Raw genomic sequence first — 25931 nt, 5'->3', positions numbered from 1 at the left:
TATCAAATATCGTTGATTTCAAGTACAAGAATTTGCGACAAAAAAATGTGGCAAATTTTTTAATTGTGATCGTCGTCGTTTACATCCCCTTTTTAATATGTTACACCTATCTAATCTATCCTATCTACCTACGATACCTAGTACTCTCGCTGTTTCTCTGGAAAATTGCAAAAAAAAAAAAAAAAATTTCGCAATCACTGCAAATTTACTTTGAAAATTAAAAATTTTAAATCGAAAATTCCTCTTTTTTTACATTCATCTAAAATTATCACTATTATTATTTATTTTAATTTTTGCTTCGATGCAGCTTTTTGCGCTCAAGAAAAATGTCGAAAAAAAATATTTCCAGAGAATTCTCGTTTCAATTAAAGTCCTTGCAAAAATTCTAAATTTTCATTTCATATTTATCAAAAAAAAAAAAAAAAAAAAATAAGTTATAATTTAAAAAAAAAAATTTTGTTTTTTCTTCTTGCAAATTTTTTTTCTAAAAATTGTAAAATAATTGAAAAATAATAGCAAAATAATTGATAACTAATTGAAAAATAATTGAAAAATTATTGATAACTAATTGAAAAATAATTGAAAAAATGATTGATAACTAATTGAAAAAGTAATTGAAAAATAATTGATAACTAATTGATAACTAATTGAAAAATAATTGCAAAATAATTGACAACTAATTGAAAAATAATTGCAAAATAATTGACAAATAATTGAAAAATAATTGAAAAATACCTGATAAGTAATTGAAAAATAATTGAAAAAAACGATTGGTGAAAAAATTGGTTCGTCGAGTATTAAGTCAAAAGCCGAAATAAATGGGGAAATAATTATTTAAAAAAAAGAAGCACAAAAGTTTAAATGTCAATCGCGAATTGTTGGCATTTGATTTTCGATTTTCACATGCATTTTGAATTTGCATATTTTTAATTTTTTGAGAAATGAATTTGATGGAGAAATTGTTTATATGTATATGAATAATTAAGCACCGATCTTACTATTTTATCGATTCATCCAAAATTTTTCTTTTTTTCTTCTTTGATAGTTCAGCTAAAAGAGACACATTAAAATATGTCACATTTTCTAGTTCTCTAATTTCTCAAGTCTTTTTTTTAGAGAATCTGGAAGAGTTTCTTCAGTTCCACCATCAATTGCCAATCAGTCTTGACGAGATCTTCTCTAAAGTAATCTTTACAGGCATCTATACTTTGTCTGCTTATCTGCAACAGAAAAATTAAAGAAGACTGTTATTATTTACTGTGGAAAAATTATTATTTTTTTATTATTTTGATTAATTATAAATTATTTAATATTTATTAATATTAATATTTTTATTATTATTTAATTATTTTCTCTAACTTCCCTCAATAAGTTTCAATAACTTCAAAAAGTACTTTAAAAAATCAATTATTTTGTCTATTTTATTTTCCATTATTCTTTCATAGAATTTTAGGAAATTTCAATTATTTAAACAATTTTCTTTTTTTTTAAAAGGTAATTGAAATTTTAAAAATATGTAATTGAAATTTAAAAAAAAAATTAATTGAATTATTAATTGAAATTAATAATTGAATTTTAGAAAAGTTTCAATTACAAATTTTTAAAAATTCAATTACCTTTTAAAAAATTAATATGTTGAACTTTGATCGATTATTTTTAAAAGAATTTCAATAAATTTCTTTAAAAAGTTCAATTATTTTTGACAGAATTTTAGAATATTTCAATTATTTACAACGAATTTCAATTACTTATTAATCAAAATTCAATTATTGTCAAATAATAAAATTGAAATTTTCAAAAAAATTATGTCGAACTTGCCTCGATTGTTTTCAAGAAATTTTAATAAGATTCCTCAAAAGATTCAAAGAATATCAATTATTTAATGACAAAAATTCAATTATTTTTAAAGTATTTCAATTATTTAATTATAAAAATTCAATTATTTTTCATAGAATTTTAGAAAATTTCAATTATTTTTTCAAAAATACAACAGAAATATTTAAAAATTCAATTAATTTAAAAGAATTGCAATTATTTAATTTTAAAAATTCAATTATTTTTAAATAATAGAAATGAAAAATTTAACAAAAATTGTGTTGAACTTGCCTCGATTATTTTCAGAGAATTTTAATTTAAGATTTTTAAAGAAATTCAATTATTTTTCATAGAATTTTCAAAAATTTCAATTATTTTCCAAAAAATAAAACAGAAATATTTAAAAATTGAATTATTTTCCATAGAATTTTCGAAAAATTCAATTATTTCGAATAATTTTAATTACTTGTTATGATAAAAATTTATTCAAATTTTAAAAAAACTACAATAAATTACTTTTAAAAATTCAATTATATTCTATAGAATTTCTTGAATTTCAATTCTTCTAAAAATTTTCAAATACTTTCCAAAAATGTAATTGAAATATTTTGTAAAATTAATATAACGAACTTTCGTCCATTACTTTCTCTAAAGTTTCGCTAAAATTCTATTAAAAATTCAATTCAATTCAATAAAATCATTCGAATTTTATAAAAATTTCAATTATTTTAAAAATTTTCAATTATTTTTTGAAGAAATACAACTAAAATATTTTTAAAAAATAAATTATCAAACTTCTTTTGAGACAATTTTCAAGAATTTGAATATAAAATTCTTCTAAATATTCAATTATTTTCTGTAAAATTTTAGTAAATTTCAATTATTTAAAAAATTTTGAATCTTCTTTATATTTTTTCTTTGTTTATAAAAATTCAATTATTTAAAATCAAAAACTTCATTTATAGAAAATAATAAAAAATTCAAAAAAATTAATATTTCAAAACTATCCTCGACTACTTTTAAAAATAAAATTTGTGAAAAAAATTAAATCGTTTTCTATATAATTTCAGAAAAGTTAAATTATTATTTAAAAAAATTTAAATTGCCTATACTTGAAAGAAAATTAAATTGAAAATATATTTTTGTAAATGCGAAATTAAATCCAATGATTGTATGAAAATAAAATACATATTTACATTGCGGCGATTACATAGGCCATTAATGAAAACCTATTAATTTCTATATTGATTGAAATACATAAAATCTATTATTTCCATCTTTAGAAATCACTTTATGAGTATATTATGTAATTATATTGTCCCGAGTGCGCTTCCTAACAATCGAGTCATGTCACGTGTTTTCTCTCGCACTGTATCGATTCTTACATCATAAAACCAACACGCGTGTTTAAAAGTCCATGTACATATATTATATATACACACTTCCACTTTAGTTTCCTGGAGTTCATTCATGTTCTCTTCTTCTTCTTCATTACACTCATAGATTTCCTCTTTTGTCTCCATTTTATTTTTATTACTCAACTTTTATTATTTATTATTTACATTTTTATGTTTTATTTTATTTTTTTAACTTTTCTATTTTATCTCATTTCTATTATTTTACTTTTATATTTATTTATATTTATTTCACTTTTATATTTTATATTCATTATTTATTTTTATATTTCATTTTTATTACTCCACTCTTGTAATTCCATTTATTTTTATTATCCAAATTTTATTTTACTTTTTCCTATTCAACTTTTGCATTTTATTTTACTTTTATTATTTAAGTTTTCTATTTTATTTTATTTCTATTTATATTACTTTTATTTTGTACTTTATTTTTACTATTCTATTTTTGTATTTGAATAAATTTTTATTTTTTTTTAACTTTTTTATTTTCTTTCATTTCTATTATTTAAACTTTTATATTTTATTTTACTTCTATTATTTCATTTTTCTATTTTATTTCTATCATTTCACTTTTATTTTTTACTTTATTTTTACTATTCTATTTTTGTATTTAATAATATTTATATTTTTTTTTTATTTTTATTATTTAAACTTTTATACCTATTTTATTTATATTATTTAACTTTTCTATTTTTATTTCACTTTTATTTTTTGACTTTATTATAACTTTTTTTTATTTCTATTTCATTTTCTATTTATTGAACTTTTCCATTTGCTTTCCGTTGATTCAAAATTATAAATTATACAGAAAAATAGAGTAGAAGAGAAACAATAGTTAATCTCATTACTGATTTTACTTGCTTTGCGCCGGACAAGGAGAAGCGTGTCCTCGTTTCTTGAATATCAACCAATTAACATTTCCAGGAATAAATTATTACGGAAATTAGCGAACGCCTTTTGTGGATACGATAAAGTCATTAAAACCGAAGAAATTATTTAATTGAGGATCGCAGATATGATACATACACACATTTGACTTTTAAACTGATCGATAGTAATCTACATTTTTGCTTTATAAAGAAAAATATATATTTAGAATTTAAATATACATACAATAGAAATTCTTTAATTCTTTGAAAGGAAAATTTATTTTTAGCTCAACAAATTATTATTTTGATATAATAAGAATTATTTCACGAATGAGAATTTATTTGATAGTAAAAATTATTTAATGATGAAAATTTATTTGATAATAAGAATTATTTCACGGAGAAAATTAATTGATAATAAGAATTATTTCGCAGAGAAAATTAATTGATAATAAGAAATGTTTCAGGGAGAAAATTAATTGATAATAAGAATTATTTCACGGAAAAAAATTAATTGATAATAAGAATTATTTCGCGGAGAAAATTAATTGATAATAAGACGCGTGAGTTCTGCAAGCGCATCAATTTTGTAGAAAAAGACAGCTAGTGGATTTAACGTCCCCTCTTTTGTCTTTGTCTCTTGACGCACGCGCGATGATGCGCGACCTTCACGCGAAGCAACTGCGCTTGCGCCACTGTGACACTCTCATTGGTGGAAAATAGTGGCGCAAGCGCAGTTGCTTCTGGCAACTCTGCGCATACGTCAGGGGGGACGTTACGTTCACTACCTCTCTCTTTCTATCCGCCTAACGCTTCCACCTTTTCGTACGAATAACTCTCTATTAAGATAGAGGAATTTATAAGGAGATAAAAATACAAAAAAGTTAAAATTTTGCTTCCCTTTGAATTGAACAACTTAATAAATAATTAAATTTTCTAAAATTTTAAATTAAGTAACAGTAAAAAACAAGAGTTAAGTAAAAATAGGAAAATACAAAGCCATATGCATAATACAAAAATAAATATCCTCGAATAAATTTTTATTTTTCTCGATAAATTATGATTTGTCCCATATAATAATTCGCCAAGTTTGTAGGAGTGAGAAGACGTGGGCCGCGTATAGTCTGGGTGGAAAACGTGTCATCCAGAAAACCACCTATCGATCCGTGAATGGACATATATGTTGGCTGTCTTATATATATGTATATACAAACACGCCAACGTTTTATAATATATACGACCAATAAGCTTTCTCGAAAAATGAATGAAGGAAGTTGAAAGCAGAGAGGTAAAGATAAAAATTGATCAATGCAACTTCCTGTTTTCTTATAGAGACAACTATTAAACGGATATTAAGGCCACACGAAAATATCTACAAGAAATTTACATTTATTTCCCCCCCACTTTTACACTTTTAACACCTCCACTTTCGCTAAGTTGTCGATTATTAGAGGAAATTTGTATGTTAATCGTTTTTTTCATTTTAAATTCAATCATTTATAGTGATTTATAATTTATATTTATAATAATAATAATATATTAGACTTGATGTCGGGGAAAAATGTTTCTAAATAAAAGCAAAGTTTCTAAAAATAGAAAAAAGGGAAATGAAAGGCAATATTTTTGTAACTGGAAATAATTCTTAATTTACGTAAATATTAGATTTTATGGAAAATCAAATAGAAATGAAAATTTAAAAGACAAAAATGGAAATATTGGAAATAAATAAAAATAAAAATTAAGGGCATTTAAATCATTATGACGTCCAAAGTTTTAGAACATATGCTTTGTACAAATTGTGACGTCATAGTGTTTCAATGCCCTTAACGAAAAAAAAATATTAAATGTAAATAAAAACAAATGAAAAGAACAAAAATCGAAAATAAATAAAAATTAAAGAATTAAAATAAGTGAAAATAACTAGATAGAAAAATATAGATGAATATAAATAATGGACATTAAAAAAAATAGAAATCAATATTGAAATAATTTTCAAAAATTCAATTATTTAATTATAAAAGTTCAATTTTTTTATGAAAATTTCAATTATGTTAAAAAAAAATTCGATTATTTAAGAAAATTTTCAATTATCATTGAATTTGACTTAATTTTTATTAGAATTTTTAGTATGTACTTCAATTATTTTCAAATAATTTGAATTATTTATTCATAAAAAATGAATTATTTTTTAATAAGAGAATTGAAATATTCAAAATAAAAATTGTCGAAATTTCTTCGATTATTTGCAGAGAATTTCAAAAAATTCTTATAAATATTCAATTATTTTTATTACAATTTTAGAAGAGTTCAATTATTTTAGAAGAATTTCAATTATTTATTTATAAAAATTCAATTATTTTTAAATAACAGAATTGAAATATTTTAAAAAAATTGTCGAACTTGCCTCGAGGCTTTCAGAGAGTTACAATTAAAATTCTTTCAAAAATTCACTCTTTTCACAAAATTTTATAAAATTTTCAATTATTTCAAGAAATTTCAATTATATTTCAAATATATAAGTGAAATTAAAAAAAAAAAATTAATTTTTCAAACTACACTTGATAATTTATAAGAATTTCAATACAATTTCCTAAAAAAAAATCAATTACTTTTCGTAGGTTTTTAAAAATTTTCAATTATTTTCATAGAATTTCAGGAAAATTCAATTATTTTTTTTTATAAAATTTTAGAAAATTACAATTATTTAATAATTAAAATTTAATTTTTTTAAATTTAATAGAATTGAAATGATTCAGCAAAATTCTTTAAAAAATTCAATTATTTTTTATAGAATTTTAGGAAAATTCAATTATTTTTCATAAGAACTTTAGGAAAATTGAATTAGTTTTAATAGAATTTTATGAAAATTTCAATTATTTCTGAAAAATTTCAATTATTTAATTATAAAAATTCAATTATTATCAAATAATAGAATTGAAATATTTAGCAAAAATTGTGTCGAACTTTCCTCGATTATTTTCAGAGAATTTTAATAAAATTCTGTAAGAAATTCAATTATTTTGAAATAATTTTTATGAAAATTTCAATTATTTCAAAAAATTTTAATTACTTGTTGATAAAAAATTAAAGTTTTAAAAAATACAACTGAAAGATTAAAGAATGATTCTGTCTGACTTTTTCATTTAATAATTTTCTACGTCAATTAATAAAAATGGAAATTAACAGAAAAAAAATGAATTAAAAAGAAAATATGAACAAAATAATTTCAAGAATTCATTAGATTTTATAGAATTTAAAATCCAGTGTATTAAATGATGCAAAACGCAATATTTAGCAATTGTGAACAATTATTTCCCTTTAGAAATTGATTTTAACTTTTCGTGGACAATAAAACTAAATATGAAAGAGGAAAATAAATTTCATTTTTGCACCTGAAGTATATATATATATATATATATATATATATATATATATATATAGAATAGAAGTAGTTCTTTAGAAATGCAACGAGCTCGACTTCCGTCGTCAACAAGGGTGCTTGTTTTTCAATGAAGAAACGAGAAAAATTGCCGCTACGGAAATTCACCCTCAGGGAGATATTATTCCATTGGCTTTCAGTTCAGTTCGGGGTCATACCTGAGAATGTAATATACGAGGAAAAAGGGGGCTGGTGAGTGAAAGTCGTCGTCGTCTTCGTCGTCGGGGTGAATGGAGTCGAGGGGTTTCAAATTCTGAATGAACCGCATATACACCACCGACACACTGACTATAATATATAAAAATATTTTTCACGTGATGACTATAAATTTTTTTGTCTCTCTCGAATGTGCCAACATTCGAGAGAGACAACAAAATTTATAGTCGATCACGTGAAAAATGTTTCACTTCCAAGAAATTAATAATTATTTATAATTACAGAATTTTTGTTTTAGTATTTTTACTTGTAGTTTTTTTTTAAATTCTACTATCTTTGACTATCAAGAAAATTTCAATAGATTTTTCTAATTTAATATTTTTTCCATTTATTTTAATATTATATTTTTCAATAATGTTTTCAATTTGAATAATTTTTTTTTTATTCTAATTAAGATGGTTAATTTAATAGCAAGCTTTTTTAATAGTAGGCAATTAAGTTATTTAATTTAATAGTAGGAAATATTTTTATTCTTTTGTATTTCTATCTATTTAGTTAGTTCTCTATTTTAATAGAGAGTTAGTTGTGCAAAAAGGTGGAAGCGTCAGGCGGATAGAAAGAGAGAGGTTGTGAACGTAACGTCCCCCCTGACGCATGCGTAGAGTTGACAGAAGCAACTGCGCTTGCGCCACTATTTTCCACCAATGAGAGAGTGACAGTGGCGCAAGCGCAGTTGCTTCGCGTGAAGGTCGCGCATCAACGCGCATGCGTCAAGAGACAGAGACAAAAGAGGGGACGTTAAATATAGCTATCTCTTTCTCTTTTTTGCAACAGAAAAAAATAAAGAAATAGAGAATAAATAGACAAAATAACAAAAATATTTTTATTATTTAATCTATTAATTTTATTTATTTTATTACAGGTAAAAATTACCATCAGATGAAAATTTTTACCTTTGAATTTCAATAGTTTGCTCTGCGTGCAGTTGGAATGAAATAATGCGAAGAATGAAACGAGGAAATTGAGCATTAGTTAATTAAATTAATTGAGGTTTTTCCTTTTCTTTTTTTTCTCTTTTTGCTATTTGCTCTTATGTATATACGTATAGAGGAGACTCTCGCATGGAAATGAGAAGTGGAGGCCTTGTGAATGAAATAAAAAGAATGAACGAAATCGTGTTTGGTGAGAAAGGACAGGTGGGACTCGTCTCAAGACTTCATTAAGACAAGCTTATGCGAAGGTACTAACGTCGCTTCCGCCTCGTGATCACACAATGGCTCTTTCCGCGAAGCAAAACACTCCCTACAAAATACAAACGCACAATTTAATGTCGTTTCTGTGCCAGAACACTGTATATTGTATATAAGTGTGATGCGAAATGTTTCATTTATAGTCTAAGGAGGAAAAATGTAGTTTTTTTTGTCTTTTCTCTTCCTTTAGTTTTTTTTTGCAAATAGAGAGTAAATTTTGCAGATAGAGAGTAAATTTTGCAAATAAAGAGTAAATTTTGCAAATAGAAAGTAAAGTTTGCAAATAGAGAGTAAATTTTGCAAATAGATGGTAAATTTTGCCGATAGAAAAAAAATTTGCAAATTAAAAGTAAAGTTTGCAAATTGGGGGTAAATTTTTCAAATAGAGAATAAATTTAGCAGATGGAGAGTAAATTTTGCAAATAAAAAGTAAATTCTGCAAATTGACAGTAAATTTTGCAAATAAAGAGTAAATTTTGCAAATAGAAAGTAAAGTTTGCAAATAGAGAGTAAATTTTGCAAATAGATGGTAAATTTTGTAAATAAAGAGTAAATTTTGCAAATAGAAAAAAAAACTGCAAATTAAGAATAAATTTTGCAAATAGAGTAAAAAAAATTGAACCTTAATGCAAAGAGAGTAAAAAAAAATTGACTTTAATTTATTTCGCCCGACAAAATGAGAGCCTCAAGTAAATATTTCCTGCTTTATTAATTTTTATTTATTTTTTAATTTCCAAAGCACCTGGTTTATTTTTCCTGAATATAGAAACCTGGTTGCCAACTTTCACCGCGCTATCAACAGTATGTGTGTGTACATATACATATGTATATGTCGTTATCACTTTTATCTGATCATTATCTTTCATTCGCACGAAGGCACGAGCGAGTTATTTTCATGAATGAAAACAGGAGCTCGGAATTTTATATAATCAACCACACGTGTTTTTTTTTTTTTTAATAAAATATCATTCAACGAAAATTTCATTACGGAAATTAAAAAAATTAAAAATAACTTTTTAATAAATTCTGAATTTAAAGCGGGAAAAAAAACAAAAACGTTACTAATTAATTAAGACCTTGCCTTCTTTCCAGGATAAAAAAAAAATAATTTAACGGAAATTCAATTTTTGAAAATGAAAAATTAAAAATAACTTTTTCAAAATTCTAAATTTAAAGCAAAAGAATAAAAAGCGTTACTAATTAATTAATTCCCTGCTTTTACCGATTCAAAAATATCATTCAACAAAAATTCAATTTTCGAAATTGAAAAATTAAAAATAACCTTTTCAAAATTCCGAATTTAAAGCAGAAAAAATTGAAACGTTATAATTTTTTTACTTTTCCCTGATTTCCAAAAAAAATTTCGACTATTTCTTTTAATTCCGACAAATTCAATTAAAACTTTTTGTAAAATTCAATTCTATTTTCAAAATATTTCATTTATTTTCTTCAAATTTGAAATGAAAACACGATTATTTTTCGTAAAAATTGTAATAAATTTCTACAAAATATAAAAATAAAATAAATGTTATTTTGAATAAAATTTCGCAAAATTTACCATCTTTCAGGAAATTATTAAAAAAAATTTTAATTGAAACTTTTCAAGAAACTTATTTTTAAAGAAGTTAAATTCAATTATTCAAAATTTCAACAATTTTGTTAAATAAATATTTCAATTCTTATACATAATATTTTATCCTCATAAGAGTTACATTTTTTTTTAAAATTCTATTTCAAATAATTTGAAATTCTTTTTCTTCTTATATTCAATTATTTTCTATAATTTTTCACAAAAATTAGTAAACAATTTTGAAACATTTTGGAAAAATTATTTACAAAAATAATTTCTACTGTACTTTCTTAAAATTCAATTATTTTCTACAATTTTCAATTAATATTTTTTTTTTTAAATCATTTAATTTTAATAATTTAGAAAATTCAATTATTCACAAAAAAGAAAGTCGCTCTTTCTAAATTTAATTATTTTCTAGAATTTTTTACTAAATTCATTTCAATAATCAATTATTTTTAATAGTTTGGAAAATTCAATTATTAAAAAGAAAATTCACTTAGGCAATTAAAATTTTAATTGCTTTAAATTCAACTTTACGAAATTTCGATTCCCAAAAATTCAATTATTTCCTAGAATTTTTTACTGAAATTCTTTTTTAAATAAATTTTTGTGAATAATTTTAAAAAAATTGAATTATTAAAAAAAATGAAAGTTTTTATTAATACTTGTAATTAATTGTAATTATTAAATTCTTCTAAATCAATTAAATATTTTGAATATTTTCCAGAGAGTTTGTTTAGAATTGAATTATTTAAATAGAAAAATTCAATTTTTTCAATACTTGTAATTAATTGTAATTATTAAATTATTTTAAAATTATTATTGAATTATTATAATTAATAGTAATTATTCATTTTTTTAACTTATAAGGAATTATTAAAAATTTATGACTATTTTCAGGCGAGGACAGAACGAATGAATAACGGAACGAGGTTTATCATAAGTAGTAATTATTATAAGAATCGTTTATATAAAAATTGTAAAAAATTATAAAGACGTTAATTATTAATAGCTACTATATTAAAAATTGATTAATTTAAAATACGAATTCGTTTAAAAGATGTCAAAATTTTGATCGAAAAAAAATTTTTGTGTTGAATGAAGAGGAGAGAAAATTTGAAATAGTATTTTCTTTTATAGTTTAGTCTTTACGGTCCTGACTATGAATCGTACAAACATTCGAGATAGTGAGAGGGGAAGAGACCGAGGCGTTCTCAATAGGCTCCGTAAAACTACCATTGTGACCGATTCATGAATGAAACGGGACTTCCGGTTGGGGGTGGGGACGGAAACAGTTGCGTTAGTACCTAGTGAATGAACGAACGTATACATATACACACAGGTTTCGATGCCATGAAACCGGATTTTAAACTCTCTTATAAACCCCTCAAATCGAAATCCTTACACGCATTTTCTTCGTGCCACTTTTCAATCTCATTTCCCCCAAAAAAGCGAGATTACGATCTTTAAAGAAGACAAAAAGAAAAAGGAATCCATTCAGAATAATTTCTCCACGAAAAATAAAAGGCGAGGAGAATATTTATTTCGATACTTATTTTTAGAATTTTCTTTTACATTTTTTTAAAAAATATTTTCTTTCGATTTTATTTTTAGATTTTAGATAATTAAAATTTGCCTATTTTTCAGTTTTTTTTTTGCTTTACATTTTCTATGAATTTCAAAATGTAAAACTGTCCTTCAATTGTTTTCATTTTTTTAAAAACTTAAACAATTAAGAAGTTACAGTTCCAATTTATTTAAAAAAAAAAAATTTTTGTATTTAAATAATATTGACGAATTCTGAAGGAAATTTCTGAAAATTATTCAAAATAATAGAGAAAGTAATAGTACGCGTCGTTAGCCTAGTGGTTAGAGCGTTAGTCTACAAGTCCGAAGGTCGTAGGTTCGATCCCCCTCGTGGGCAAGTTTTATTTATTTTCACAAATTTACGTTTATTTTAAAATTTAATTTTACTAAAACGATAACTAACTAGTAATTGTAAACCCGAGTGTATACCAAAACGATATCGAAAATAGTAAATTAATTACCTCACTAGTAATTGTAAACCCGAGTGTAAACCAAGAGGATAAGAAAAATAGTAAATTATAATCTTCACTAGTAATTGTAAACCAAGAGAATAACAAAAATAGTAAATTAATAAACTCACTACTAATTGTAATTTCCCCCACCCCTCGGAAGTGTAAAAAATAGTGATGGATAGAGAAAAATTGTTTTTTCCAAAAATTGTTTTTGTGAATGTAAAAAGTTGATTGAAGGAAAAAAGACATTTTTTTCTTGGGGCCTGACAAAATGACGATGAGGAATATCTTATTATCGTTGACGAATATATATAGTATATAGGAGGGGGGGGGGATTTTGAAGGAGGAAGAAGTGCTCGAAGGCTCGCCTCGAAGGTGCAAGAGAAGCAGAAAGGGGATGCTCAGCGATCCGAGAAGGAAGGGCCCAATAAGAGCACGAGATCGCCGTGGGAACAGAGAACTTCCGTTCGCGACCCTCGATCATCCTACATACTGAAACGAAGACTTCCGCCTTTACATAAAATTTTATAAAAATCACCTTCCTTTCCACAAGATTTTTGTCTCTCTCTCTCTCTCTCTCTCTCTCTCTCTCTCTCTCTCTCTCTCTCTCTCTCTCTCTCTCTCTCTTTCTCTCTGTACTAAATTACCCACCGCAATAATATTATTAAAAATTTATTTTCTCTTTTAAATTCTTCCTCCCATTGTATTCGAAAAGACCGAATAAATAGAAGAGAAAAGGTCTTCAACTTGATTTTGATTTGATTTTTTCTTTTTTTATTTGTTCTGCTCTGTTTGCTTCAATTTATTTATTTATTTACTAATTACTACTATTTTGTCAATTTTATTATTTTTATTATTATTACAAAAATTCTGTGAAATTTAAACTTTTTTAAACTAATCAAGAGACGATTGATACACTGAATTTTTAAAAATATTTTCATTCAATTTTTTGAAATAATAGAACTTTTATAAACAATTAATTAAAATTTTGAAATAATTGAAATTCCACAAAAAGTTTATTAGAAATAATTCAATTTCTTTAAACAATTATATATAAATTTTCAAAAATACATAATCAAGAGAAGTTCAATAGGTACATATTAATTTTATTAAATGTTTCAATTTTATTTTTTGAAGGTATCGTCAACTGGGGCTATTTTGTGCATCCGGGGGCTATTTTGTGCACGCGAGTTTTTTAATGGAAAAAATTATTAAAATGAATTATTTTAATCTGCTATTTTGTAAAATGAAAGTTTGATTACATGACAATAGAGAGCACTAAATGTTATTATTTAATTCTTTGGCAATTAAGAGAAAAAAATTCCTAAAAACGGAAAATTTGTTTAAAAAATTTTGAAAGTTCGGAAAAATTATACCAGATCTTCTAGAGTTTTAATGTGTCTCATAAACTGTGTTAGATATTTGTTTTCAATTGTGTTGTGATGATACATACTTAATGCGCTAACTTTTTATTCATTATTTTAAGAGAAAAGTGGAAAAAAATGAAAAACCAGGATTCCATGGGGCTATTTTGTGCACTTAAAAAAATCAAATATTTTTCATAAATATTTTATTTAGTAAGTAAAGAAGATTCTGTTTATCATTTTTATACATTTTTGTCTTACTTTTCTGTCAAAAAACTGTAAATACGTTAATTAAAATCATTAAAACGATTAAAAGCTCTACCGGTGCACAACGTAACCTCAAAAAATGAACATTAACTAATATTTATAAGTTTTTCAAATTATAGTTTTAAAACTATTTTCTCGTTTCTCTTAAAATAACTTGAAAATCATATTAGATATTAAATTGTTATCTATTTAACCTTAAAAATATTTATTTCAAGTTTTTTAAAAATATCATTCAAAACCATTAAAAAAGCTCCTATTGAAATGATGTTTTAAAGTTATTTATAAGTGTTTAAACGATCATTTTATAATTATATTAGTATATTATTATAAAATATATATTAAAAAAGAAAAAAATTTTATTTACTATCTGTGTAATATACAATTTAAAAAAAGATTGTTAATTTTTAGTAAATCCAGATTTTAGCAAAATTTTAGTGCTTTATTTTACATTTTTTGTATAATATATCTACAAAAAAAATTTTACTAGAGGTCATACTTTTTTTAATTTACTCTCAAATATATACACAAAAGATTTCATGAAGCAGAAACGATTAAAAAAATTGTTTACGCAACATTATAGAAAAACAAAGTTCGATGCACAAAATAGCCCCATCCCTGGAGTTATTGTGTGCACGACTTTCAATGACTATAACTAAGACAAAAAAATTTTTTTCTTTGCAAAATTTATAGGAAACCTTCAGAAGGATGTCCACAACATATGTCAAAAGTTGATTTTCTTTATTCTCTTAATTCTGAATTTAAATAAATCTTTGAATCAAAAAAAAGCTATTTGGTGCACAAAATAGCCCCGGTTGACGGTAATTGAAAATTTTTAAAACAATTGAAATTCAAGGAATCTATAGAAAATAATTGAATTTCTTAAAAAAATAATCGAGACAAGTTCGAAACAAATTTTAATAAATATTTCAGTTCTATTTTTCTAAAGTAATTTAAATTTTTTTTAAAAATAATTGAAATTTACGATAATTCTATAAAAAATAATTGAATTTTTAAAAGAATTTTATTGAAATTCTTGAAAGTAATTGAAAAAAGTTCGACACATTAATTCTATTAAATATTTCAATTTCAGTTCTTGAAGGTAATTGAAAATTTTTTTAAAATAATTGAAATTTGCGAAAATTCTAAAGAAAATAATTGAATTTGTAAAAGTAATCGAAACAAATTCGACACATTGAATTTATAAAATATTTCAATTCCATTTTTTAAAGGTAATTGAAAATTTTTTAAATAATCGAAATTTCCGAAAATTCTAAAGAAAACAATTGGATTTTTTAAAGGAATTGTCTTGAAATTCTTAAAATTCTTTGTATATATATATATATATATATATATATTTTAAAAATTGAATTTTTATAAACAAGTCATTGAAATTTTTTGAAATAATTGAAATGTTTTGAAATTCTATGAAAAATAATTCAATTCTTTAAGAATTTTATTGAATTTCTTGCAAGTAATCAAAGGAAAAGTTTGACATTAATTTTTGAAATGTTTCATTTCCATTTCGATAAAATTAAAAATTTTTTTTAAATAATTGTATTTTCGGAAAATTCTGTAGAAAATAATTGAATTTTTAAAAGAATTTTATTAAAATTTTCAAAAGTAAATGAGGGATATTCGACTCATTAACTTTTGTGCAAATTTTAGTTTTTTTTTTGTTTTTAATAATTGAATTTTTATAATCAAAGTCATTGAAATTTCTTGAAATAATTGAAATTTTCTAAAAGTCTATGAAAAGTAATTGCATTTTTTAGGGAATTTTATTGAAATTCTTGTAAGTAGTCTCGGGAAGTTGGACAAATTAAGTTTTAAAATTATTTCATTTCTATTTCTTTTATGAAGAATAAATTTAAAATTTTTAAAATAATTGAAATTCCATAAAATTCTATATAAAATAATTGAATTTTCAAAAGTAATCGAGATAAGTTCGACACATTAATTTTATTAAATATTTAGTTGTGTTTCTTCAAAAATAATTAAAAATTCTTTAAATAATTGAAATTTCCAAAAATTCTGTAAAAAATAATTGAAATTTCTAAAAATTCTATAAAAAATAATTGAATTTTTAAATTATGTAATGTAATTTAAATACATTGAAATTCTTGAAAATAATCGAGGGATGTTCGACACATTACTTTCAGTGATATTTTACTTTTTCGAAATAATTCTGTCTGGAAATTAGAAAAATGTCAGAGAAAGAAAAAACAAAATTGAATTTTTGTGGTAAACCTGATTAAAGGTTTAATAAACTTTTTCCAAGTCTTTTGCGGAAGAAAAAGAAGAGAAAAGCGGAAAGAGAAAGAAAGAGAGAGACAGCGAGAGAGAATTTATAGAGGTCGATGGCCGAAATCCACCCTCGACAATTGAATTTTCCAACCCTCAGGAAACTCCTCGCCTGGGGGATGGATGATGCAGTTTCGTTCAATAAACTCGACTAAAAACCCCTTCCCCAAAATGCCAATTCTCCTCGTCCATTGGCTGACTTCTTTTATAAAGTCTCACGATCATTGGCTCCAACAATTTACTCAATTCTAACACCTGGATCGATACTCCCTCCCCTCTTGATTTATTTTTACACATGATAAGAGCTCTCCTTTTAGAACTCGATGTCTCATATTTTTAGCTTTTTACGAATCTTTCGCTACACTTTACGATTCTCGTATACATTTCGAAGGAGTGTCTCTGAATTTTTAACATTTTCAATTAAAATTAAATTTAAAATTTTATTAAAAATTGTAACTTACAGTTACAGGTGCTTAATTTACTCTTTTCCTTTTAATAAATTAATTGCTTGCTTTTTCAACTTTTTTATTGTTTTCAACAATTGTTCAACATTTTTGTTTTCAAAAAATTGCTTATTGTTTTTTAATTTTTAAACTAATTGCCCGTTGTAATTATAAATTAAAATTCTTCTTACTTTACAACACAATTTTTCTGCGGATATCAAATTGAGACAAAAAGGAAATCAAAAGTGTTGCCACGCAACACTTTTGATTCCCTTTTTGTCTCAATTTGATATCCACAGAAAAACTATAAATAGAAAAAAAAAATTAAATAACAAAATAAGAAATAAAATTTCTCGTTTTTCAGTAATTTCACAATTTTGGTGTTTTTAATTTTTCTAGTTTAAAAAAAAAAGTTTCTAGTTTACAAAAAAGGAAGGAAAAAAAGCACAAAAAGAAGAAAATAATTTTAGGGTTTTAAATGTAAATTTTTCTTTTCTGTTGCAAGAGAAAAAGAATGTTAATTTAATTACAACAAAGAATTTGGCAAAGAAATTTGGCGAAATTCTCGTTTTCTGCGGCAAGTTGAATTTTTACTCTCTTACGTCATTGAATCTCCCTCGAGTCATGCCCTCAAAGAAAACCAGGTCAGTTTCAAAGTGATCAATGAAAAGTTGCTAATCTAGAAATGGAGCAACTTTTCCCCATTCACTAAACAACTTTTAATAAGCTCGCAGCAAAGAAAAAACTACATTTCATACAAGTTTTAGTACGGGAATTAAAACTACAACTATAATAAAATTGCAACTATAAGAAAAATGAGTAAAAAGTTCTTAATGGTCATATAAAACTTATCTGATAGTAGAACTAAAAACGTATCTACCAGAATTCAATTATTTAAATACAAAGATTAATAATATTTATAATTAAATATTTGACAATTGAATAATTGAATACTTGATAATTGAATATTTAATAATTGAATATTTGATAATTGAATATTTGATCATTGAATAATTAAATAATTGAATATGTGATAATTGAATATTTGATAATTGAATAATTGAATATTTCTTAAAATTGAATTCTTAATATTGAATAATTAAATAATTGAATATTTGATAATTGATAATTGAATATTTCTTAAAATTAAATTCCTATAAAGAACTTCATCAAAATTTTTGAAAATAATTGAATTCTTGAGATGAATTTTATTCAAATTTTTGAAAATAATTGAATTTTTCCGAATTTTTTACACCAATTTGAAATTAATTTAAATATTTCGAGAAATTTAATTAAAAAATAAAAATTCTCTATTAAACTTTTTGAAAATAATTTATAATTGAATAATTGAATATTTCTTAAAATTGAATTTTTGCGAAGAATTTTATTCAAACTTTTAAAAATAATTGAATTCTTGCGAAGAATTTTATTCAAATTTTTGAAAATAATTGAATTTTTCCGAATTTTCTGAAATAAATTCAATTATTTCGAGAATTTTCAGTAAAAAAATTGAAAATTTCTATTAAATTTTTTGAAAATAATTCCATTCTTTGGAAGAAGTTTATTGAAATTTATAGAAATAATTGAATTCTAATTTTCAATCTAAATTCTAATTTCTACCTACTTTTAAGAGGAATTTTTCTCTATTTATAAAGGAATGAAATAAAAAATTGAGAATAATTGACGACATCTATTTGGAGACTACACTTGGTAGTAATTGAAGAATAAAGATTACCTGAGAAAGAGAGAGAGAGACAGAGGGAGAAAGAGACAGAAAAAGAAAATTTGCCGGAAGCAATATTGCGTTTGGAGGATCCTGAACGTCCTTGTGAAACAAAATGAGGTCACTGGGTCACTTTCATTGACGTTTTCGTTGCCAGAGTTACGACCCTTTTCTATATGGCTCAGCCATTATTCTCAATGAGGTCGAGGAAAACTGGGGTGAATGTGAAAATACCCAATTCAGCTTGTGACCCTCTATTTTTATTCATCCCTTATATTTGATTCATAATTTCTCTCCCCACTTCAATTTCCCAATAAGGCAAATTTCTGGCCATTTATAACCAAATTTTTCCAAAATTTATAGTTACTTATAGTTTCTTTATAATAGTTTCTTTTCTTTTCTCAGTTTCAATCGTTCAATTTCTTTTCAGAGTTTTTTTTATTTTTTCGAAGAAGAAGTAGAAGCAGCAGAAAAAGAAGAAGTAACAGCAGAAGAAACAGTAAAAAAAGAAGAAGAATATGAAGCAGAAGAAGAAGAAGAAGAAGAAGAAGTAGAAACAGAAGAAGAAGCACTAGAAAAAGATGCAGAGGAAGAAGAATAGGCAGAATAAAAAACAGAGGAAGAAGAAAGAGAAGATTTTTTAAAGACAGAAAGATTAGGATTGTCCTTGAAGGAAGGATGAGCTCTCTTTGTCGGTAAATTTTTGCAGTCGCGCGGGAAATGAATGAGAAATGCGAGTCTCGAATAAGAATTGCGAAGGGCCATATAATTAATTAGCATTCCCAGAGGAAGAGAAGGAGTAAAGGAATCGTTGCAAGTGTTGTGGATAAGAGAAGTGTAAAAGAGTCTCTCTTAAGGGGGATCCTGATAGAGTTTCCATGAAGACCGGAAGTGGCGTAGAATGTGCCTCACAAGTCAGCAGGTGGTCGCCGGATGTGCATCTTCCTTTTCCAAATAAGCCTCCCCATATTTAATTAATCTATTCACGCGCATTCTATTCCTAAACATTTCTCTTTAATTACACCTCGAAAAAAGTCAATTTCCATCTATCCTCCTATCAATTCATTTTCATCTAAGGAATCAATTTTCTATTATCAACTTTTTTATCTAATTTCTAATCAACTTTTCTAATTTAGCTCCAGCTATTCCAATGATTTCAAAATTGACACAAAGAAAGGTTTTAAAATTGTTGTAACAAATTTGATACTTTTTTTTTCTCAATTTGATATTCGTAGAAAAACTGTTTCATTATTTTTAACTTCGGAATCGGAGAACTGATTCTTTTTTCAGTTTTTTTTATTTGTGTTCGAAAAGTGCTCAATGAAAAAGAATAGTCATTGTGCCGAGCCCTCAAGGCCTCACCTGATTCATAAATTTGTTCAGAAGCAATTAAACGTCAGATAACGAAAATTTGCTCAACGAACAACTGTGAAATATGATAATATCATGTTTGCGAGCCTATAGATTACCATCCTTTGATAAACACCCATCTGATAAGACTCTTAATTAAATGCTGTTTCTGCTGACACTTTTTTTCTAAATTTACTTTTTTTTCTTTCTCGCACTGTAAAACGAAAGCTATCACTCAACCATCTTTAATTATTACAAAACATGAAGAAATTGTAAATAATAATTTACAGATTCTCGAAATGCAGAAAATCGTACACACCTTTTGGAGGAAAATGAAATAGAAAGAGCGAAATTTGGTGGAATTTTATAAAATCAATAGACAAATGACCTCAGAGTCATAAGTTGGAGAACCATCGGCAGGATTCTTATATAAATAAATATAAGATTGCGGTATGCGCTCTCACAGCTCCCGACTGACGTGGGTCTCTTGCGTTGTCGATTTCTCAATAATATACGTGCAAGCTCAAATGACCCAGATTCCAGCTCCGTAAATAAATCACTGATTGTTTTAGAATGATCATTAAAGACCGCCACTGTTGTCTCTCTTTCAAAATTAAACTATTCAAAAATCCCACTCTTTCTTTCTCTTCTGTCTGTCAGAAAATTTATTTCTTTCTATTCTTACAATTACGATATCAAATTGAGACAAACTCAAAAAGTTAAGGCACAAAAGTGCTTATAAATTGAAAAAAAATTAGACATACGTGGGTTTCGTCAAGAGGGAAAGAGAGAGAGGGGGGGATAGAATATAACACCTATAAGTGGAGGGAAGATGAGTGTTAAAGTTTCATTGAGAAATCGTGAGCGAGACATGTCTTATCGACGTTGAGGCGAAACGCGGACTCGAGTCTCCTCGGTCGCCGTTATTCTTATCTGACGCCTACACCAATACATCGCTTAATGGAGTTTCCAATGCCAATGATGATAGCAAAACGCTTCAATGAAACTTTTTTGACGATAGAAATAGAGGGCAAAAATTTTGACCACTAAAGATGCCGCCAAACACCTACTCACTCTAACACAAATGTACCGAATCAACAAAAAATCGAAATTCTAATCTCAAGATTGTAGAAATTCCATCAAATAATCGAAAAATATCACATCCGGTTATTTTATATTATACCTATTCTAATTTTTACCTATTCCCAAAAAGCTAATACTTTCTGATTTTTTGATGAGAATGGAAAAAAATTATTACAGGGAAAATAAAAGAGAGTTGTAAAATTTTGATTATTGGAGATTTATAAAACTTTGAGGAAATGAAAGTGCGAGAGAGTAATTTTATTTGTAATTTCGAAGAAATTTTTTTTTGTTTTTCAAGAGAGAGAGGCACGCCTTTTCAGCTAGGTGTGTCGTCTCATTAAGCTGATTGTCTATAATAAGAATGACGCATGGGAAGTTTAAATATGAAAAAAATGGCTTACTTGAATTACCATGGAAAGCGAACACTTTGTCACTTTCCATTGTCAATAGCGCTCCCTTTTGAAATTTAATAACCGCCACACACTCAGCACATTGCCAACTCGCGATTACAGCCAGTATACTCTACATTTTATGCTACAACGAATGCTAAAAATAAAAAAAATATGCGCCAAAAATTTAATTCTGTTCTTTCCTGACATTTCCCTGACCTGTGACACAATCTTGAAGTATTCCCCCTTTGCGACATTGAGACATCATTTCAAAATTTTTCGGGCAAAAAAATTAGGTTTTGGACTTAAATTTTTGACAGTGAAAATATAATTTAATGTTGAAGTTAATTTAGTTGATTTTCGAAGTAAATGTGGTTAAAAATGAGTTTTTGATTTAGAGTATATATAAAATCTGAGGAGTTGCGAGTTCAATGGAACGAGACCGTGATCTCGTGTCAACGACATCGTTGCCCGGCAACGAGTACCTCGAGTGACGTCATTTCCACTTCCTGGTCGAGTTTTTTTTCCCTCTTTACAGCAAAAAGAGCCGTTTGTATATCCTTGTGTAATTCAACGAGTCCGTGAAGCGGCAACGACACACGTGTTGACCACTTGAATCGACGCCGTGCCTTCTGTGAACGTTTGCAGTCTCTCTCTCTCTCTCTCTCTTTCTCTATATTTGTTTCAGCAAGAGACATTTTCGTTGACGAAAGTCTCTCAACGTGAAAAAAAAGAAGAAATGAAGCAAAAGAAACAGGAAACGACAGATCTTTGCGTATTTCTCACACAATACTACAAAAAATAGAAATGTTTTTACCATCTCACACTATAATGACAGACATCTATTCACTACTTTGGAACTAATTTTCAAAATTAGAAAAAGTTTTCAAAATTCAAATCAAAATGGTACTTTAGGGTACTCTGTTTAGATATCCTGAAGTTAAGACAATCGAATGTTTAAATATCCGGACGTTTAGCTACTCGAACATTTGGATATCCAGACTTACTACTCCAACTTTTGGATTTCCGGACTTACTCGAAGTTTTGAATTTCCTTGACGTTCAGTGTCATTTAGACAAAACAAGAAGTGGCCTGATTAATTCGAAACCATTAAAAACCAAGAAGAAGAAGAAAATTTAGACAATCGAACATTTTGATTTCAAGTTCGAATCAAACTTCGAAAAATCTCGAATAGAATATTGTGGTACTACGCCACTGATACGAGTTGCTTTAGAAGAGTGGTGGTTGAAACTAGCAGAGAGATATACGTACATGTGTATAAAATAGGAGGTGTGTGCAGTTATCATTTGAGAGCAGCGATATCGAATAGTGCGTAAATCGATACATTTTCCTCTGCCAGTCGTAAATATGTGGAAATCAATGAATGGTCTCAATGTTGGCTGGCATTTTGAGATTATATAACGAACGCTCGATAGCCTTCTCTTTTGCTCCGATGGTTCCTCTCTCGCTCACTCGGTCACTCGATCATTCATTGCGGCACTTGAGCCGTATTTCGAGGCCGCACCGTGGTCTCAAATAAAGTCTCATGAATCACTCTTTCGTTCGATGGCGAACCACGCACCTTACCACTATTTACCTATCGGTCACTCTCCCATTCATCCCGATCATGTTTTCTCTTTTATTCATCAATTCCCCTCCGCTACTTCCAGTAAAAAACCTTGTACTTTTAGTTATATTATCTAATTCGTACCAAAAATAAATTTAGATCCTATGCTTAATTAATTAAAAATAATTCTCAAGGGAGTTGATGATGGGGGAAAAGTTTAATTTTCGGCTATTCTTGTTGGGACTCATCAATTGAAGTGACGATGATTAATTTTTGTTTTGACAGTTTAAGATTATAACCAAAGTTGCAGTTTGCAGTTGACGATACTGTTGACAACTGATGATTAAGTTTTGTTTTGACAGTTTGAGATTATAACCACTTTTGCATTTCGCAGTTGACGATACTTCTGACCGACGATTAAAAAAACGCTGCCCAAAGTAATTCCATTGGCCATTAGGTCGAAAGTTCCATTCCTGAAAAATATAAAAAATTATTTAAAAAAAATAAATTTTCGATCTAGTGGATTCTCGTTCGCCGATGCAAAAATACAGCATCAAGTATTATATTCCGCTCCGTTGAGACCAATTCCACTCGACTTGATAACTACATAGCAGAAAATTTGGTATCGACTCACGTTCATTGAACCTTTGCTTTATCCAACAAGAAAACAATATTCGCTTCACTAAAAATTCGATATATTTCTTTTCACATTGCACACGCAGCAATCAAAAATTGAAACATTTAAGTTGACTTGCCGCCCTTTGAGAGGGAAAAAGACTCCACTTCTTTTGTCAAGCCTCAGTGCCCTCGAGAGCGTTTCATAAAATGCTTAAATAATATAATTTGGTGTTTTCTAAATGAAGTGACTTGGTGGGCACACGAAATGGTTAAGCAGCGTAAACGAGTGCGTGGGACTTGACAATCGGACGAACTTATGAATGGGGCGTCGCGTCGGATCGATGAAAAGAAGGAACGTCGTGCGACTGAATGAGCAGACGATGGAAAGGCCACGCGACAGCCTGACACACCTCGTTAACCACGCAAAGATCGACATATACGAAGAACGGAAGGTCAGCTAATTATACCTCATATTATCAGGACGGTACTCCAACAAAAAAAATTATTACTTATAACGAAAACCACATTTGTCACTGTATAACCATTTTGAATTTAAAAGCTCGACAACTCAGCGCATGACATAATGTATCGATTCCTCTAAAAGAAATTAATACTTCCGGTCTTGTCACAAAAATTTAACTTCTCCCTGATTTCCAAAAGAAATTTTCACCTTTTCCCCGAAGAATTTTCGTGATTCTAAAAATGCTTCGAATAAATCTTCGTATATTTTTTATAATTTGAAATCGAAGGAAAATTAAATTTCGATTTTGCAAAAAAATATCCTATACGATAAGATTCCTTATTGATATTCACGCCTCATCGTGAAAAGTAATAGAGGGGAAACCAATAGTCCGTTATGTACAATTTCCGCGCCAGGGGGCAGACAAGGAGAAAGAGAAGTTTTTATACGGAGAAGAGAGAGGAGAGGAGTGAAGAGGTGGGAGAGATATCATTAGATTGTATCGCAAAAAGGCGACAGGAGTGTCGGCGTCGTTGTCCAGGAAGGGAAATGCATCGCATTATGCGGTCACGTCCTACGATGTTGGCTGACGGTGTACGGTTACTTTTGCCAAAGCTTTTCGATCCATGCATATTAAAATTTAAAGGTACCGCAAAAAAAATTCCTTTTCAATTTTAAAACGCACGCTACTTATTGCAAAGTTTAAAAAGCGGAGCAAAAAAGAAGTGTGAGGCAAAAAAGTGAAGATCGGAAAAAGAGCAAATCGGAACAAAAAATGGGCGAAGAAGAACAAAAAGAAAAAGCAATAAGGAAAAAAGATCAAAAACGACCAAAAAAACAGCAAAAAGAAGAAAGAAGCAAAAAAGAAAAAGGAGCAAAAAAGAAAAAAAATTTAAAGACTATTTTCTATAACGCAAATGAAAATCTGATCAAAACCATTATAACGGAGGATAATCTGAATCGATTTTGACAGTAACTTTCTAATCCAAAGGATAAATGGAGCGTCAACATTTATAACGAATTTGATATTAGATTCGTTTTATATAAATGGTGTCTGCGTCCACCCCCGCACTCACTCCAATTATCGCAACGGAAATGTTGTACGCGGGCGAAGATGAATGTGTTGTGTCAATATTAGAATGTAAATTGTTGTTAACACACACGAGATACAGTCTCGACTTTGAAAAATACCTAAATTTAAATAATCAGAACGCAATTTTTCATTATCATCAGATTTTCTAAATGTCGAGCAGAATTTACATCTTCCATCTTAATCCACTTAATTCCCTATAGCAAAATTAAGTCTGGAAAACCAATTCTTTGTTCACGTCTTTCTCTTATTACGAAAATATGTCTGAAGATTGATTTTTAGTTTTGACAGTTTGAGATTATAATCAACTTTGCAGTTTGCAGTTGACGTTACTTTTGACGAATTCTTGTTGGAACTCATCAAATGAAGTGACTGATGATTAAGTTTTGTTTTGACAGTTTGAGATTATAACCATAGTTGCAGTTTGCAGTTGATGATACTTATGATCAACGATTAAAAAAACGCTGTCTAAAGCAATCCCATTGGACATTAGGTCGAAAGTTCCATTCCTGAAAAGTTTAAAAAATTATTAAAAAAACAAATTTTCGATCTAGTGAATTCTCGTTCGCCGATGCAAAAATACAGCATCAAGTATTATTCTCTTATTGAGAAAATATGTCGAAAATAAGTCTGGAGATTAATTTTTAGTTTTGACAAGTTGGAGATTAAATATTATTTTGTTGGTTGCGAAGTCCACAACGTTTATGATGAGCCATTAAT

The 25931-nt window shown here is 26.8% G+C and overlaps 1 protein-coding gene across 2 annotated transcripts in view; it reads right to left on the bottom strand.

Annotated features, from left to right (window-relative positions):
* Positions 1 to 1037: 1037 nt before the first annotated feature.
* The window catches only part of LOC122502558 (eukaryotic translation initiation factor 5B), a 177254-nt gene continuing 152360 nt past the window's right edge, over positions 1038 to 25931 (bottom strand). For both annotated transcript variants that reach the window (XM_043612673.1, XM_043612674.1), the window contains exon 16: positions 1038 to 1220. In XM_043612673.1, coding sequence (XP_043468608.1) covers positions 1113 to 1220 — 108 coding nt within the window. In that variant the 3' untranslated portion in view covers positions 1038 to 1112. The remainder of the gene's footprint in view (positions 1221 to 25931) is intronic.

The sequence above is a fragment of the Leptopilina heterotoma genome, unplaced genomic scaffold (assembly GCF_015476425.1).
Source record: "Leptopilina heterotoma isolate Lh14 unplaced genomic scaffold, ASM1547642v1 Lhet_234, whole genome shotgun sequence".
NCBI lineage: Eukaryota > Metazoa > Arthropoda > Insecta > Hymenoptera > Figitidae > Leptopilina > Leptopilina heterotoma.
This window is presented reverse-complemented; position numbering and strand designations above follow the sequence as displayed.